The 18,905-nt window shown below is 37.5% G+C and overlaps 1 protein-coding gene across 4 annotated transcripts in view; it reads right to left on the bottom strand.

Moving 5' to 3' along the window:
* The window catches only part of LOC127631288 (rap guanine nucleotide exchange factor 1-like), a 41,831-nt gene that overhangs the window by 2,940 nt on the left and 19,986 nt on the right, over positions 1-18,905 (bottom strand). The window contains exons 10-24 of one of the 4 annotated variants that reach the window (XM_052109363.1): positions 16,002-16,198; positions 12,023-12,187; positions 10,042-10,134; positions 7,451-7,527; positions 6,455-6,560; positions 6,012-6,087; positions 5,777-5,861; positions 5,584-5,676; positions 3,679-3,864; positions 3,489-3,573; positions 3,270-3,364; positions 1,134-1,212; positions 879-980; positions 584-681; positions 343-471 (exon numbers count right to left, since the gene is read on the bottom strand). In XM_052109363.1, coding sequence (XP_051965323.1) covers positions 343-471; positions 584-681; positions 879-980; positions 1,134-1,212; positions 3,270-3,364; positions 3,489-3,573; positions 3,679-3,864; positions 5,584-5,676; positions 5,777-5,861; positions 6,012-6,087; positions 6,455-6,560; positions 7,451-7,527; positions 10,042-10,134; positions 12,023-12,187; positions 16,002-16,198 — 1,666 coding nt within the window. The remainder of the gene's footprint in view (positions 1-342; positions 472-583; positions 682-878; positions 981-1,133; positions 1,213-3,269; positions 3,365-3,488; positions 3,574-3,678; positions 3,865-5,583; positions 5,677-5,776; positions 5,862-6,011; positions 6,088-6,454; positions 6,561-7,450; positions 7,528-10,041; positions 10,135-12,022; positions 12,188-16,001; positions 16,199-18,905) is intronic. The other 3 variants (XM_052109364.1, XM_052109365.1, XM_052109366.1) reach the window with 3 other exon arrangements.

The raw sequence follows: 18,905 nt of genomic DNA, 5'->3' as shown, positions 1-18,905 counted from the left end.
TCAAGGAAGTACTGCAGTGCCAGGCGAATGTATAAAAAAAATTTGAGGAGAAAAAGACGGAGGAAAAGATATTGTAAACATTGGTTCTTGCGTGAATTGTTACAAAAGTTTTTAATTTGTGAAAGTGAACGAGATTTGAGAATGGGGCAATCTTCTGCACCTCTGTACAATTTGCCCCACACTTCGAAAACAACTGGCCTAACATATGGCACCTCCTCAAGATCCAATCAAATCCCAATGGATTAAATCAAGTCCCAACCTACATTACAACCCACTGAATAGTCAGTTTAACATCACAGAAGTTAAATGCAATGACGTTTCATGTAGTCTTTAAGTACTCACACTTGCTGAAAGCGTCTCATAGTGTCCAGGATATTGAACTGCTGCCAGCGTTTGGAAAAGTTGATCTTTCCATTAATGAGGTCAGGATTCCCAAGATGCACAAAAGTTAAGTCCTGAAGGATGAGACCTCTGTATTGTGTGACAGAGAGTGCAAAACAGAAGAATGAGGTGTTATATCCAACATATTTTAATCAATTTTGAAAACGAATATGTTCTTTAATTTGGAGTTTTTTTTACTTACAGGTAGGGTATACATGGAGGCTCCACATCTGCCAGAGCTGCTCTATACACCCGGAATGAGGAGGAACTGTCAATTAAAGTGCAATACTCCTCCAAACCCTGTAAAGATAACATTAGTCAGTAGGCTGCAAACATGACAGAATCAGCTAAGAACTGAGGCCACGTCCACACTAATATGGATTTTACACATTTATATTTATGGCCGGGGCTAGATTTTCCTTGTGCACACCGAAAACATATCAATGTGGACAAGGCCTGAGAGGATATTGGAACAGAGACACATGGGATTGATTTACCTCTGAAGTTTGCTTTTGCCATTCTAGTCTTCTAATAGGTGCTGAATCCAGTGCTGATAATATTGCCAAGTAGGAGTTGAAGTTATTGAGTTTTCTTAAGTGCTACATTACAGAAGGACATAGAAACCTTTTTTAGAAACCAGCCCAATAAATCATTAGATTCAGTTTTGAAAAATAAAATCAGTCCTGTTATGTGGATTCGCAAGACATTATAGGCTATAAATCCATTCATATTAATAAAAAAATTGTTTGCACCTTCATAACTTTGATGAACTTCAGAAGAAGTTTTTCTCGATCCTGGGCTTTCTCCTGTTGGATAATCAAGGATCGAACCCTTGAAAAGAGAGATTAAAAAAATTATGATTTGAATGTACAGCATAGTCTGTTTATTAGTTATAGTCTGAACTGAATTGTGATTAAATAAATATACAGTGCGTTCAAGTTTAGTATGATTCATAACTAAATGACTCTAAAGTGATTTGGTCAAAATAAACTCATAAACTCACAAATTATTGGTTTGTAATCTGTCTACAGTGTCAGAGCACTTACTGAATTAACATTTCTAAATGCATGTTCATCACAGTTGAAGATTTACATTCACTAGAGATTTATTTTAAAAAAAAAAACATATGTTTTATTACGTTAGTAATAGGACAAATTATCGGTTGTAGGGGCTCTCACACAGTAAAAACAGAATTCTGTAGGAAACACTCGTGTACAGCATTAGGGCCATTCAGACAGAATGCAATCTTGCTATAAAAATCTAAACTAAGTGCAATGAACAGAACACAGGTGGCCCAAGGCACATTTTTACCAGATGATGTTCTCTTTAACATTACACAGCGAAAAAAAAGTCTGTCTAGTGCATGTTTACATAGAAACATGATTGAAAAACAGCACAGATGGACGCATAAACAAGTTCGGTGTGAACGGCCACTTAGACCCCGTTTACACCTGGTATAAAGATGCATCTTGGGTGATCTGATCACATGTGGTCAGATGAGACACGTCGCTGTTTACGCCTGGCAGCTTAAATCAGACTACTGTGACCACTAGTGTTCAGATTTCGAGGTGAGGCTCTCTGATTTCAAGACGACATACATCAATCACTATGTCAGTGTGCTACTAATTGATGATTAACCGCGAAAATGTCATTAAAAGACAAAAATGCAAGAGGAAAAAATGTGCGTTATTCTAAAACGAGCTTATGTGTTGATATCAGACACATTGTAGAAGAACCATGAAGTTCTTGTACAAGTGTATGTATCACTGATTTATAATATACACCGCTCAGCCACAACATTAAAACCACCTGCCCTATATTGTGTAGGTCCCCCTCGTGTTGCCAAAACAGAGCCAACCCACATCTCAGAATAGAATTAGTGCCAGACGGGCTGGTTTGAGTATTTTTGAAACTGCTGATCTCCTGGGATTTTTACACACAACAGTCTCCATAATTTACTCAGAATGGTGCCAAAAACAAAAAACATCCAGTGAGCGGCAGTTCTGCGGATGGAAATGGTTTGTTGATCAGAGAGGTCAACGGAGAATGGCCAGACTGGTTTAAACTGACAAAATCTACATTAACTCAGATAACCGCTCTGTACAATTGTGATGAGAAGAACATCATATCAGAATGCTATTCGGAGATGCCAGTTGGCGCTGTTTTAGTGGCAAGAGGGGGATCTACACAATATTATGGCGCAGTGGTGGCTCAGTGGTTGAGGCTCAGGGTTACTGACCAGAAGGTCGGGGGTTCAAGCCCCAGCACCACCAAGATGCCACTGTTGGGCCCTTGAGCAAGGCACTTAACTCCAGGTTGCTCCGGGGGGATTGTCCCTGTAATAAGTGCACTGTAAGCCGCTTTGGATAAAAGCGTCTGCCAAATGCATAAATGTAAATGTATTAGGCAGGTGGTTTTAATGTTGTAGCTGATCAGTGTATGTATCCGCTTATTTTAAATTTCTGATCGGACGGTTATTTCAATTAAAGGTCACTCATAAACAGCAAAGTTTACACTCTTGTTTTAGCGGAGCGGTTGATTGACAGGTGAGGTGTGGCGTTTTACTTGTTACCGGGACGCATTCAGGATGGATTAGCGTTTATACCTCAAATGCGATGCAGTCATGTGTTTTTAATTACCTTTTCATGTGTTTTTTGTGATCCTATTACAAAACGCCTTAGACCCTGTTTAGACCTGTATTTAGTGCTGAACACATCTGATCGGATCACCCGAAACACATCTTAATACCAGGTGTAAACAGGTTCATAAATTGTTTTTAGCGTAGCTTTCATGAGACTATGAGGGATGTGGCACCCAAAATATTACGGTTTCCATTCTTAAATCTTAATACTTCTGTGCCAGCTTGAGAATCAGAAATCATGTCATACCAGTATGACATGTTGTTGAAGTGCTCTGTGAATTGGGTTAGATTGGGACTTTTTTCTTCGTTCTGTTCCTTGGCCCAGAGTAACACCTCAGGGATCTGTAGAAAGACAGGACAAACATGTCAAAGAACTCCTGAATCGCTCAAGGCAATCTCAAAGAACTTGTGAATCTCTTAAAGGCAAGTTAAGGACTGTGTATACATGACAGGAGAGGGGCATTACCTCTATTTTATAAAACAGATCTGCATCAAGGAGAGTGAGCTGATCTGCGATCTCATGACTGCGGAAGTCATGCAGAGTGCCAGGCCTGTGTTAATAAAGAGTTAATATCAGTGTGAAAATGTTTGCATTCCACCACTTCAGAAAGTCTGCTAGATGGTTTTGCTCTAAATGTGATTTTGAAAAGCATTACCTTGCAGCCACACTTCGTGCAGCGAGCGTTTTGAGGGAGTTGAAGTACTGCAGCAACTTCTTCTGTTGGACTTTATCTAGAATGTTCTTGCGCAGAACGCGGGCCAGAATGAGCTCCCCGTCAATTAGCAGATTGAACACGAGATCCATGAGCTGCTTCAGGATGTCTTCTGTGAGCTCCACCAAACTAATGACCAAATACAAAGACTTTCAAATTATGTATATGATAACAATGCGCTTGCACATGAAACACATTACATTGTCATTTAATGAACAGATTAACAGGGTAATCACAATTGAAATTGATGTGGGCAACAACTTCACACATTTTATACATATGACTACATAATTACATCTGCTAATTAACACAGCTGATTTTCCAGTATTTCCACAATGGGTTCTGTTCACAAAAACCTCTAAACTGAAAAACATTGCACTAAATTTATGGCAATGGCCATGATTAAAACACCAAATCTCAAACATCCCTTCAGAATATGGGGTACAGAATTAGAAATCTACAGTAACACTTTTCAATAAGACTCTAATTGTTAAAGGGATGGTACACTCAAAAATGAAAATTCTCTCATTTACTCACCCTCATGCCATCCCAGATGTGCATGACTTTCTTACTTCTTCTGAACACAAATGAAGATTTTTAAGAATATCGCAGCTTTGTTGGTCCATTCAATGCAAGTGAATGGTGGACAGAACTTTGAAGCTCCAAAAAGCACATAAAGGCAGCTTAAAAGTAATCCATACGTCTCCAGTTGTTAATTCCATGTCTTCAATAGTTATATAATAGGTGTGAGTGAGAAACAGATCAATATTTAAGTCTTTTTTTTACTATAAATTCTCCTCCCTGCCCAGTGTGTGGCGATATGCACGAAGAATGTAAATCACCAAAAACAATAGAAGAATGTGAAAGTGAAAGTGGAGACTTATGCTGCATTCCACTCAAGTCGGATGTGAGATATTTCTGCTTGATATCTCCGATTTCCCACCATAAAAGTCATTCCATTGCCAGATGCTCGGAAGATGATGTGTATGAAAACAAAACTGCAATGGTCAAGTTAGCTTAGCAGGGGTTTGACTGTAACCAGAGATGTCTCCTAGCAACCTAGAGTTTTCAGCAACTGATAAACAATACTGCAATGCTAGCATTTGTGCTACAGGTGTACGAATATTAAAAGAGAGTATAATATATCATGTTTTATACACCTGTTTCTGCAGGCGTTTGTTAAACAAGCTTTAATATCAAGTAATGTAGGAACTAAGTCTCACTGATCGATATTACTTAATAAAAGTGAATGTGAATCACTTTGTACATCTCCCTGAGTGCCGATATTTTTGTGTGACATCACGCACCTGCATCTCTGTGAACTTTCAAGTTGAACTTGAAAAAATGTATGCAAAATATTGACTTAAATATTGATCTGTTTCTCACCCACACCTCATACATTTGTGCTTTTTGGAGCTTCAAATGTTTGGCCACAATTCACTTGCAATGAACAATGGACCTACAGAGCTGAAATATTCTTCTTAAAATCTTTGTTTGTGTTTTTGGTTAATGCTAATTGTTTTTGTTTTTTTGATACTATTGCTCATTGTAGTTCATATTGCATTAATGTTAACATACTAAACTTTTAATCTAAAAAAATATTTGTACATGCAGAAATGATCATTACCCAACATTAACAAATGTTGTAAAAGTATTGTAAAAAGTAACTAATGTTAACAAATACAACCTTAAAGTCAAGTGTTACTGAAATATAATTTAGGAATGTGGTTATTTCTGTTGATATTTCAGCTACAGTTGATATCAGTCATTTTAATCACTCCTAATAGATGGAGATATCTAGTGTGGTCCCACAATTGTGATATAATTTGTAAATAAGTTTCAGCTCACCAAAGCTCATCCACGACCCGCACCAGCACGAAGAATGCGTTTTTACTAACACGCTGTTTGACGCTGTCAGAACTGTGAGAATACCTAGTAAACGTGTTCAGAATTAAGGACAAAAACAAAGGCTTAGAGTGGCAAAAAGTGTTAGGAATACAAAGATTTATAAGCCGCCCTCTCCCGTCCTCATAAAGGATATCTATGGCGGAGCTTTTTAATGAGGTCCTCTGGGGTTAGAAACGTTCTGTATGTGGTCAAGAAGGCTTCACAGTATAAAACTCGATCTGCAAAAGAGAACATAAGATGCAATCATAATTATAGGATAAGAGTTTAAAATGTGAAACGTGGAAATTATAATTTTTTTTAAAAAAGCGTAATTTTTAGTTCTCTATCTTAATCCTAACACAGGAGGGATTGGAAGGGATCGTTCTTACCTTTGCGATCTGTTTCTGTGGCATGAACTAATAAAATGTCTCCTGATCCAGCTCGGACATCAGGGCCATCGTCGTTCTGAAGCACAGATTGGGATTAAACAGTCAGCTACTAAATGTAACTTTTAAACATCTCATTTAGAAAAACATTGTAAATATTTGTGACTGAATTAGTTACTAGATTTTTTCAAGAGAATGTGAGTGGAATTTGCCCTGATCTTGCAATGAAAAGCAAGTAATACACAGGCATTTTAATGGTAATATTCAACACAACAGCACTGCAGTGCCTTTGAGTCACTGATGGGGGCAGCAGAAAGCAGACTAACACTTCACTTCTATAATAATCTCAAATATTGGAAATCAAGATATAACCTCCAGAAAATAAAACACGTACTTCTGCTTTACACCCAAGGTAGCTAAAATAATAATAAACACATCTGTGTTACCTCTTGCTTTAGTGTTATGTGAGACATGATCTCTTCATGGTCAGTCAGCGAGAGCTCATCCACATCCTCTGAGGTCAACTCTGAGTCTGCACACTTTTGCTTCCAGCTGGAACAGGAGAGGAGGACAGTTTACCAAGATGAAGTGAACTCAGTCTTAAACACTCAAGGCCACTGCATTGTTTTGCTGGGAGAAAAAAATCCCACACATATTCACCTCTAATATTATCTAAAAAGACGTGTAACAAAGAAAGAAAGAAGAGACAATGTACTATAACAGTGGTTCTCAACTGGTGTCCCAGGACCCAAAAATGGGTTGCAAGTCTGTTGGGACATGGATAGCAAGGACAAACAATGCTAAATGCAACTAATATAATGTGACTATTTTCTTATACTAAACAGGCTTATCAACTTGTCATAGGAAGGAGAAAACGTTGCCCATATCTTTTGTTTTTGACGTCAAAGGCTGAGCATCCAAATAAAATTGACAGTTTTGACTCAACTTCATCCGTCACTTGGTAGAAGCTAGCAAAATTAGACGGATGCCAACATGGATAGGTTGAATGACATGAATCAGCCTCAAAAATCACGAGCAAAACTATGCAAGGTAAAATAAAATAAAACTTAAGACTCAGACTACATTAAATACGGGGTCAATTGCAAATGACACAGTATGGCGAAGAATAAAAGACATGTTTGATTAAATAAAACCACAGACATTAATGTTTGAAGTTTAATCATGTCCAATGTTGGATTTTAAGTCCTTTTGTTTACTTTATATAATAAACAACTTTGGTACTGTGTTAACAGTGTATTGATGTCCAATGTAAAATATGGTTCTTAAAGCAAAACCAGTAAAGGGAAATGTGCATTAATAACCAAAGATATAACTTGTGCTCCACCAAGGAAAGAAAGTCATACATGTTTGGGACAGACAACATTTTCATTTTGGGGAGAAATATCCCTTTAAAGCACTGAGTTCAATCACAGCAGTGTTACCCTTCTCGGTCTGCCGTATCTTTGCTGTGTTCTGATGCAGCGTCCTGCAGTGAGTCCTCAGGTTCACAAGAAGAGTCCTGACAATAACAGAAAAAAGAAAGAAAGGAAAATTAAACATTTAAGGACTATCAGTACAACCTTACAGGAATTAAATTAGATGTCAGTAGCAAAGTGGTTCACCAGAGCAGAACAGCTGGGTATGATATTTACTGTATATGCAGGGAAGAGCACATTCCACAGAACATTTAAACACAGGATTGGGGCGCACTGATAACATATTAGAACATAGTTTAAGTCACTATCGAGTCAAAACAAATAAAACCTTTTTATTTGAATGGTACTTTGCACAATAAATGGTTCCAAAGCAGACTTACAGAAAACAACACCTTAGGGCATGTCCACACTAATCCATTAAACCTTGAATCCTCCCTTTTCAGTTTTCTAACGTCATCGTTTTTCCAAAGTATGAGGTAGAGGAAAGCATTTTCAAAGTCTCAGTTTTCAGAAGAAAATGCTGTTCCAGAGTGGACGAGAGGTGCAAACGTACACTGTAAACCCTAATGTTGTCCTAACTGGAAAAATCAAGTTGTCTTAATCATAACTTTTTTCCAAGTTTCTTGAACATATTTTTCTTAAAAATCAATAGACTTCAGATTGAGTACAAAACTGAGGCTATGGGGAACTCCTACAATGCCTTGCGCTTGAATTATTAATCATGTTTCCTTTGTCAAAGGGAACATATGGGGGTATTCAAATAGCTATTAATAAGATTTCATAGAGGTTTTAGTATTACATATTATTTATGTAATTTGTTTGCAATAGTTGTTTTGTGTGATGTCACCATTAGAGTGATCTGTGTCCTTTTTGGTCCAGTTGGACCATTTTAACACTATCTCAGTTCTCCTTGTGCAAGTTGAAGCAACAACATTTAAACTGCAAATCTGAGTTAAGTCTATTTGCATCTAGTCACTTTAACTTCAATAGTTAAAGTTCATTCTATCTGAACAAGTGAACTTCATTACAAAATGTTTTGGAGAGTTCAACTGAGGGAATGTGTTTACTCAATCAATTTAGTCAACTTATTACATTTATGCATTTGGCAGACGCTTTTATCCAAAGCGACTTACAGTGCACTTATTACAGGGACAATCCCCCGGAGCAACCTGGAGTTAAGTGCCTTGCTCAAGGACACAATGGTGGTGGTTGTGGGGATTGAACAGCAACCTTTTGCTTAACAATTTAGTGCTTTAGTCCACTACGCCACCACCACTATAGAGTTTTTACTCCTTATTAGAGTTTTCAGTGTAACAAAATCACAATCAAATCTTCAAACAAAAACGGATTTGTGTGGATGTGACCTTAATATACATGACATACATCTGATCATCAGATATGAGGTTAGGTATATTATTGGAATAAGATTAATTTTTATTAAACAAAGCATTCCTAGGAAACTATACATTAAATGTAGTTTTATGTGTACACAGCTTTAAAGACCCATTCACACCCAAAGTCCAAAATATTGTGCTGCTCTGATCGATTTTTTTTAATGATGTTGATTTTTTTTTACTTGTTCAGATTCAACTCATTCAGGTACCCAATTTATTTATTTTCAGACAATTTCAAAAGCTTGGCAACTGATTTGGTAAGAATAGTTTTGGTGTGAAAATTTGTTGGGAGTATTTTAGAGTTGTATAGTTTATATTTGGAGTTATATGGAGTTAAAAACAGAATATTTGAAAATCAAAGTCTGTGTACATGCTACATACATTTTATGTTGACATTACAACAGTTGTAATGTCATAACAGGCTGTTAGTACATTACAAAAGTAACAACATTGGGATCAGTCTGATTCTCTGTTAAGTGGTTTTATAACTACTGCTTTTACAGCAGGAAAATTACAGCAGGGTGGTTTATTTTTAAAAAGCACACAGTTATCAATTCCTCTTTCACTTCTCAAATCCTATCAGAGCAACTTGATTGCACAACAAAGTGCGTAAACGAATCCAAAAACTATTAGCCTTCTAATTTTCTCACCTCTTACACATTTCCCAACCAGGTGAGATTCAACATGTATTTTGTTGTCAAAAGTGAACAAAATGGAGCATGAAACAACTTAAGAGAATATATCTTTATGGAGTGGGATTTTGAACCAATGATATTACAATGTGAGCAGTTAGGGTATTTTATGATGTTCTGCATAAAGAGTTGGTTTGTGACAGGTTTTAAAGTAATAGTTCACCCAAATAATATTTGGCAGGATGACAGCCTTAATCACCATTCACTTGCATTACATGGAACAAAGTTGCAATGAAAGTGAATGGTGTCTGAGACTAACATACTGCCATCTCCTTTTTGCTCCACAGAAAACAAAAGGCAAAAAACAAAAGATAAAGGATATGGGTTTGTAACAGCATGAGGGTGAGTATTTTTGGGTGAACTATCCTCCAAATTTACAAGTTATTATTTTGGATGATGCAAAGCCAGGCATTACAGTCCCAAACAACACTAGTGCAGCATGTAAGAGCAGAGGCAAAATTCGTCCACAGGGCGAAAACTCGGCTGCAAACACTCACGTGCTGTTACTTACTCCATTGGAGAGAGTCACATCTCCATTGGCCTGGTTGGATGAATACAGATTGACGTATTCACCCTCCCCAACTTCATCATTAGCACTTTCACTCTATAGGAAAAGAAGAGGAAGGAGAGCTCAAGCATTTACAGGCATCAGAGAGCGAAGGTGTGGTTCAGGGTTGATGCCACAAGCCTGAAGAACGGCTGAGTTTAAGAAATAAACTGGCAGACGGAGTTTGTTGAAGTGGTGGAGCAAAATTGAATGGATACAGTAGAGTTAAGCAGAGGATAAAGCTCACCAGACATAACATCATAACAGACAGATCAGTCACCTAACAGCAGGTGAGCCTGGCGGGTCTCTGCAGAAACCCAGAGCTTTTCAGCAGGTCACAGCTGCAAGACCCCTGTGTGATATTCCCTTCTGACTCTTTAGATCAGCGTGACTGAGGCATGTGCAAAATCATTGAACACTAACGAGGCAGCGTTGCTGTTAATTGAGGCTGTAAACTATTTGTTGCCCACAGGCTACACAGCGTCTGATTCATGTAAGCTATTGTGACAGGGCGGAGGGCGGGGCCGGGTTGTGATTCTACACACCTGGTCCCTTATCAGGCTAATCAAGCCTCCGAGAGGGATAAAGGTATGCAGACAGTGGTGCGACAGAGAGAGAGAGAGAACGTTTACAGGCAGCTGACCATCATGTGTTTATGTTTGTGTCTTTTTGGTTCAGTTTACCATTAAACTATTATTTATATTGTCAAGCCGGTTCTAGCCTCCTCCTTTCCATTGAACTGCGTTACAGCTATTATGAACATGTTTTTTCTTTCAACCGCTCACACACGCCCACACTTAGTCAATAATTATACAATCAGGGGGCCTGGGACCACCCCAGGAGTTGCGAGTTTGAATCCAAGGCATGCTGAGTGACTCCAGCCAGGTCTCCTAAGCAACCAAATTGGCCCGGTTGCTAGGGAGGGTAGAGTCACTATGTGTCATCCTATGTGTGGTTCTCGCTCTTGATGGGCGTGTGGTGAGTTGTGCGTGGATGGTGTGGATTAACGCACTCAAAAAGCCACGTGATAAAATGTGCGGATTGGCGGTCTCAGACATGGAAGCACTGAGATTCGTCCTCCGCCACCATAAATAATATAATAATACTTTTTCAAAAGATGCATAAGAGTAAAAGTGTGTGGATATCATAAAATAGCAGGATCTGAGTAATAGAGAGAAAAATAAGCATTTATAAAGTCATAATCCGCCATTAAAGTCATGATTTGAGTAAAAATGAATAAAACACAGTTGTTCTAGCGCCACTAGTGTTCATTTCTCATGGAATTGCACCTGGAGACACGTCTAACAAGTTTTGCAAAAATGCATATAGTCACGTATTCACTATGAAACCAGATTGTAATATTTACATACTGAATGACGATTCCCTTCTGAAGTCATACGATAGCTTTGTGTGAGGAACTGACCAAAATTTAAGTCGCTATTCACTGAAAATCTTAACATTCGCTCATAATAGTTCACTACAGAAGGGGCCTCTCATACAAACATGTTTTTTGCATCCATTATTCTATGTAAAAATGCGCTAGATGGACATCTTTGACCTCTCACTATTTTTAGCACCTTATGCATGATTGCAGTGTTTTTAAGATGTTGTGACAAGTTAAATGAACTTAAGCAAGTACCTCAAGACACCTACGTTCTGTTAAATTTGTTGAAAATATAATACTCTACATGTATACACATGAGTAATATGGACTACTTTTATTAAATATTTTACACTCTTGAAAACTGAAAGCTCTATAAAACGTCTCCTTTTGCATTCCAAGGAAAAAAGTTTTAAGGGTCGGGAACAACATTAAGATGAGTAAATGATGGCAGTTTTCATTTTTATATGAATTATCCCTTTAAGAAGATATTAAAGATGGAAAAAGGATTTTGTTAGTTCAAAATAAGAACACAGAGGCCTGTGAAAGGCAGCTAGGACTCACCGCAGGGGCAGGCAGGGAACCCTGGTGGCTGAGAGAGGAGTTAGATGTGGACTGGCAGAGAGCAGTGTCTGTCTCACCAGGGCCTGGCCCGGAAGCACACTGCTGCAAGTGACACGACAGAGAGGAAGAGGAGGAGGAGGAAGGAGATGCAGAGTGTGAGGATGCCTGATTGGAAACAAGAGTGGAGGAAGGAAGAGAGAGAGAGGCCAGAGAGTTCATGCAGAGTGTATTATTAAGCAGATGTGCGCAGAATGGAGAACAGACCTCAGTCAGAGTAGACAACTTATTTTATTTGAAATGAAAATGAGGCAGCAAGGGATGAAAGTCTGTTCAATATATTGCACTTTTATATATCTGGGTATCGATCATTGTGTAACGATCCTCAAAATTCTAGCAGACAAACAACTCTTTCCAAATGGTTTGTGTAACATAGACGTGACCGAAGCCCAGAAAGACCCTTTCATTTAACTAGTGTTAATGTTGCGCAAAGGACTGAACTTTATAAAGCGTCAGCAATAGTGTTACTCCAAGTATTGTAATGCAGTGCTAAAAGTTCAAACCATTTCATCTTTGACCCAATTTGCCCCTGACATATTGAAGCGCAGCCAATGATTACTGGACAATTTTCATGACGTAAGAAATGACTGTTTTTGCAATGACAAAGCCAACTTTGAACCAAATTTGTCATTTTCACACATAACTATTTCTGTCCATCACTGCCTTGTTTTTGTTTGCGTCCAACTAAATGTAGAGTCTTCTTTGACTAGAGTCTAATTTGCTGTAGAAAGGGCAATCTTATGTGAAAGAATTAACTGTAAAGGCCCTGGCATACTTCATAGGAACGAGAGAATGAACGGGTGTGATGTCATTTAGGACAAAATCTGGTGTTCATTGCAGTGGTTTGTAACGGCTCACCAGCACGAACTTTAAGGAAACTTTGTACCGGCTGACTACATTGGTCCACCTCATATGTAGGCATGCAGAGTTATAAGCAAGCTGGTGCAAACTTGCCTACATCTGTACGATCATTGCATAGAGACATGAAGAACATGCAATTCTTTTTTTTAATTAGTCTACAAACTGAATGAAATCTAATCAAATACTCTAAGTGCCCATTCACTCTGTTGTTTGATATGCTGCTTCACTAATGTGCAATCTGCAGCTGAAAGGCATTCACGCATCTATCCAAGGTGAGATATGTGGCTTTTATTATCATTCTTTTGTCTGTATTCTACACATTAACACCCATTTATACCATACTCTCAGTATCCTCAAAAAATACAGTGACAGTGGGTAACCAGAGCATATTTGGGCTGCGTATAGCGTGTTAGCACATTAGCGCCATGAATTCAGAATGTAAAAATGACACATTACACATTATCTACAGTATTTTTATATTAATTTAAAATAATCATTGAGTGGTAAAAACAGCTTCTATTATTGACCGTGTGAATTGTACTTATAGACTGAGGCATGAAGTCATTTATAGCATACACTCACCTAAAGGATTATTAGGAACACCTGTTCAATTTCTCATTAATGCTATTATCTAATCAACCAATCACATGGCAGTTGCTTCAATGCATTTAGGGGTGTGGTCCTGGTCAAGACAATCTCCTGAACTCCAAACTGAATGTCAGAATGGGAAAGAAAGGTGATTTAAGCCATTTTGAGCATGGCATGGTTGTTGGTGCCAGACGGGCCGGTCTGAGTATTTCACAATCTGCTCAGTTACTGGGATTTTCACGCACAACCATTTCTAAGGTTTACAAAGAATGGTGTGAAAAGGGAAAAACAGCCAGTATGCGGCAGTCCTGTGGGCGAAAATGCCTTGTTGATGCTAGAGGTCAGAGGAGAATGGGCCGACTGATTCAAGCTGATAGAAGAGCAACTTTGCCTGAAATAACCACTCGTTACAACCGAGGTATGCAGCAAAGCATTTGTGAAGCCACAACACGCACAACCTTGAGGCGGATGGGCTACAACAGCAGAAGACCCCACCGGTACCACTCATCTCCACTACAAATAGGAAAAAGAGGCTACAATTTGCAAGAGCTCACCAAAATTGGACAGTTGAAGACTGGAAAAATGTTGCCTGGTCTGATGAGTCTCGATTTCTGTTGAGACATTCAGATGGTAGAGTCAGAATTTGGCGTAAACAGGATGAGAACATGGATCCATCATGCCTTGTTACCACTGTGCAGGCTGGTGGTGGTGGTGTAATGGTGTGGGGATGTTTTCTTGGCACATTTTAGGCCCCTTAGTGCCAATTGGGCATCGTTTAAATGCCACGGCCTACCTGAGCATTGTTTCTGACCATGTCCAACCCTTTATGGCCACCATGTACCCATCCTCTGATGGCTACTTCCAGCAGGATAATGCACCATGTCACAAAGCTCGAATCATTTCAAATTGGTTTCTTGAACATGACAATGAGTTCACTGTACTAAAATGGCCCCCACAGTCACCAGATCTCAACCCAATAGAGCATCTTTGGGATGTGGTGGAACGGGAGCTTCGTGCCCTGGATGTGCATCCCACAAATCTCCATCAACTGCAAGATCATATCCTATCAATATGGGCCAACATTTCTAAAGAATGCTTTCAGCACCTTGTTGAATCAATGCAATGTAGAAATAAGGCAGTTCTGAAGGCGAAAGGGGGTCAAACACAGTACTAGTATGGTGTTCCTAATAATCCTTTAGGTTAGTGTATGTTAACCTCAAATTAGTTAAGGTTTTACATTTAGTCTTGTGCATCCTCATATTTATATGGTACTATAAACACCTCACACAGAGGGCAGCCAATGTCTGAATGTTCCCAAACAGTATACTGTTGCTCAGCTGTTTCGAACTTCTTTTTGGCTCTGAGTGAAAAAGGAAGATGAACTTCTCAGTGAGTATGCTGGGGCCTTAAGAGTAAGAGGTTTTTACTTTTTGACAAGCTTTTGTGCTTGCTAATCAGTGGGAAAAAAAGGAAAATTCTAAGACGCTAAAAATAAATCACTATACAGGTGCTTAATATAGCTCCTAGAACAAATGGTTGTATATGAGCCTGAAATTCTAAGCAACACACCTCTGTGAATTCCTTGGCACAGCCACATAGAAAGAAAGAGAAAAATGGTACAAATGACATCAAATGAAATGAGGCAGATGTGCCAAAAGAAAAAAGAATAAGAACAAAAGCAAAAACAGATAAAGGCATAGAATAAGCTGCATTCAATGACATAGACTTGAGTAAACTGTGCAGCACTTAAGACGGCGGTTTAAGGATGAAATAAAAAATTTAAAGAATTAGCCATTTACTTACTTAAACAATGTTTCTGGCCTTATTGCGCACAATTCATCAGTGCATGTTATTCTAACTAAACAAAATAATATTTAATTTAATCTTTCATTAAATTGTAATAACTTTCTCTGCCTCTGTAAACTCTTTTATTTTCTGCTAATGTAAACAAGGATGTGGTGGTAGGGACATATAACATTAACCAATAATATCCTAACCTACTTTTCATGACCAAATCAACAAGTTCTTGAAATAAAAATAGGCATAATTTTGTAAATGTGAGTGGTCATTTGTTGATGTACAGTATGCATCTGTCTGATGTCAGGAGGGCCATTTTTTCACGAGTCGTATAATGTTATGTGTGGGGTATAGAATTAATAAATCAGCTGATTCACTTGCTGAATTAGTTAAATAAATTTAAACATGCTCGTACAACACAATGAGGAAACAGATGAGAAATAAAAAAACGTATCGCCCAAGGCAACACTTCAACTGAAAACCGACAATGTTTTAAAAAATTACTGTGCCACAAGCAAATTCACACAAGTAATAACTGTGTCTCTGAACACTACAGTAAACATAATACTGAAACTATTATGATTAATGATGAATGTCGGATGACAGAAAAGCATTGAAACACCATCAGCAGAGGGAGAAAAAGTGTGTGTGGGTGCAGAAGTGGTATAGCTCTCACCAGCTGTCTCTGTTTGGGTGGCAGGGCTGGGGGAGGGGGCGGTTCGTCGCTGCTGCTGAAGGAGTCGCTGAGGCCATACACTTCCTGAAAGCGCTTCCTATTGCGCTGCTCATAAATGCTTTCGCTCTGCGGCGTCTGGTAGAAAATGGAAGGCAACGGCTCGGAATAGTCCTCCATAAACTGCATGTATTTCAGGACTGTGTGACAGGGTGAAAAGTAAACAGGTAGAATATTGCAAACAGGCCGGCAGGTTTAAAACACAACTAAACAAATCCATTTGCACCAATTGACCTATTCCGTAAGGTTATGATTTGGCACTGGGACTAATCTACTGCAAGAGGGCATGAATTCACACATAACATGTCACATGAAAAAAAAAAAAAAAAAAAAAACAACAACAAAAAAACTGAAGTTTGTACATGGACTATAGAATTTCAATATTAATCAAAATTTTGTCATATTTCAATTGTGAATGCATTAAGAACATGCATTAACCTGATTCTGCCAATATTTTGGTTACTAAAAATCTAAATAAGACAGTTGGCACATGCATGTGTTAAGCAGAAATTTCTGGGTCATGTAAACACTTTATTCTTTACATAGGGACCATATTTGTTGTAGGCCTGTCGCGATTATTAAATAACCATTTGATCACGGTTATTTGAGATAACCACAATTATAGTGCACTTTAAATTCCAATAACATTTCAATGCCCAAATAAGGGAATTTAAAGCAAATATATAAATGCCATCAACGTTGCATTTGTGTCTCATTCAGTTGAACTCCGAGCGTTACTGAGCCGTAGATGTCAAACAGAGCAGCTACTGTCCCATAATACGCATGAACTGTAAACAATCCTTTAATGGCAAATATTCCTGGTAAAACTGGGTTCATATAAGCAGTGCCAATAACACGTAGTGACGCAGAGGAGATGCACACTTACTCTATTTCTTTGGAGTGATAAAATGACCTTCATGAGAAACAAGGGCTTGTGGTATTAATCAAAGAGACTTAACCTATAAACTGAAGAAATTAGTAAAGAAACATTTTACTATTGCATAATTATATATATATATATATATATATATATATATATATATATATATATATAAAATATACAAAATATACAGGTTCCCAAACACAACAGTGTAAATGTAAAATTGACCAAAACTAAAGTTGACTATAAAGAGACATATTAGTATAATATTACAGTTATTCAGTTATGTCAGTAAATACATATAAGTATTTCGAAATATTTTGATGTTAAAAAAATATATATTTTATGTCATACATTCATTTTTAAAGCTTTAGAAGGAAATCAGATACCCCTATAATAATGATTTAATTGATTATTTAAGTTAAATATGTAAAAATGATTTCTTAAGGTATGAAGCACACATGCGCCTTAAGAAATATGACAACTTGTATGACAATTAATCGTGAAAGCCCTAAAACAGAAAATGTATCATCATAATAGCAGTTATTTGTTTGACAATTAATCGTCAGCAAAATTTCGTAATTGAAATTATTGAAAATTATTGAAATTATTTTTGGTCAAATAAAGTGCTGCACCACAGTGCTTCAGTGTAAAAATTAAAAGATTCATGAGAAAAATAAAGTAATAATAGTTATTTTATTACTATACAATACATTCGTATTTTATATTAAACCATTAAAAAAGTTAAATTATGGTTGTTAGTAATATTATTTTTATAACTACAACATTGAATATTATATCTCTCTATATAGCAGTAATATATTTATGTCATAATTTCATCAATTGCGCACATCCAGTTTAATTAGCAAATGTAGACTTTATATTTATTTAATAAAATTGCATCCTTTTGCATTTTAATGATCACACTTTGCAATATTTGAATTTGATCAACTGCCAAATTTTCATCCAAAATTTTTCTCAGAATTCCATTTGATCCAATTCTGTCTGCATTTTCCACATCACAGAAATCATAGGGCCCTATATATACTCCAATGAAACTCTTATCTGTGCATGTTTATTAGGATTATAACAATTAACTTTTATACAGAACTATATCAAAATCTGTGGAGGGTGTCACCACTAAGTTTACCGTACTAAACTTTATTGTTTTTTCAACTAATACTTAACTTTAAAAACTTAAAGAGATTATGGACCTTACTCTGAATTTTTATAAATAAAAAAGTAAAAGTCACTAAGCATCCTGTATGTGACCTCCCCATAAACTTTACTGCGGATTACGACATGATTCAAACGGCCCTACCAACAAGAGTCTTTCAGCACGAGCTCATTTCCTTTCGGCTTGGGTGAGGCCTTGACTGTATCCAACCAGCGATTTTGTCCAACAAAAAGCATTATTCCATCTGATCTCACACTGAAGCACTAAGGGGCTTTACAAAGAAAAAAGCTGTCTTTGCCATGATGCGTCATATATCGCACACATTACACAAGGCATTTGGTGAACTGTGCAAACAGCTTAGTTTGTGGACATCAAGAAATCTCATGGCTTAAACTAATTCTTTGGAAGCAGTATGTGAAGAGAAAAGGCAGCATTTAAAATTCTTTGACAGCTCAAATACCCAAACCTCTAGGATTTTAAAGCATCACCCCTTTTAGGGCTTGAAGCAAAAAGAAAATTCCATCACCCTGATTTTTTATTTCAGACCTGTCTGACTTTCAGTTTCTCTGGAACACAAAATTAGATCTTAAGTAGAATGTTAGCCTCAGTTGCCATTCACTTTCATTGCGTTTTTTTCTATACAATAAAAGTAAATGGTTTTCCATAGATGAAAGAGGGATTCATAGGGGTTTGTAATAGGAATGTCATAAAAAAGCGATACATTAACTATTGATCGGCATGTTATTTTATCTATATGTTGTTAAGGCATCTATATATTATCATTAGCAAC

This window comes from Xyrauchen texanus, chromosome 37, assembly GCF_025860055.1.
Source record: "Xyrauchen texanus isolate HMW12.3.18 chromosome 37, RBS_HiC_50CHRs, whole genome shotgun sequence".
NCBI classification, from domain to species: domain Eukaryota; kingdom Metazoa; phylum Chordata; class Actinopteri; order Cypriniformes; family Catostomidae; genus Xyrauchen; species Xyrauchen texanus.
The sequence above is the reverse complement of the archived record's forward strand: the minus strand, read 5'-3'. Positions and strand labels throughout refer to the sequence as shown.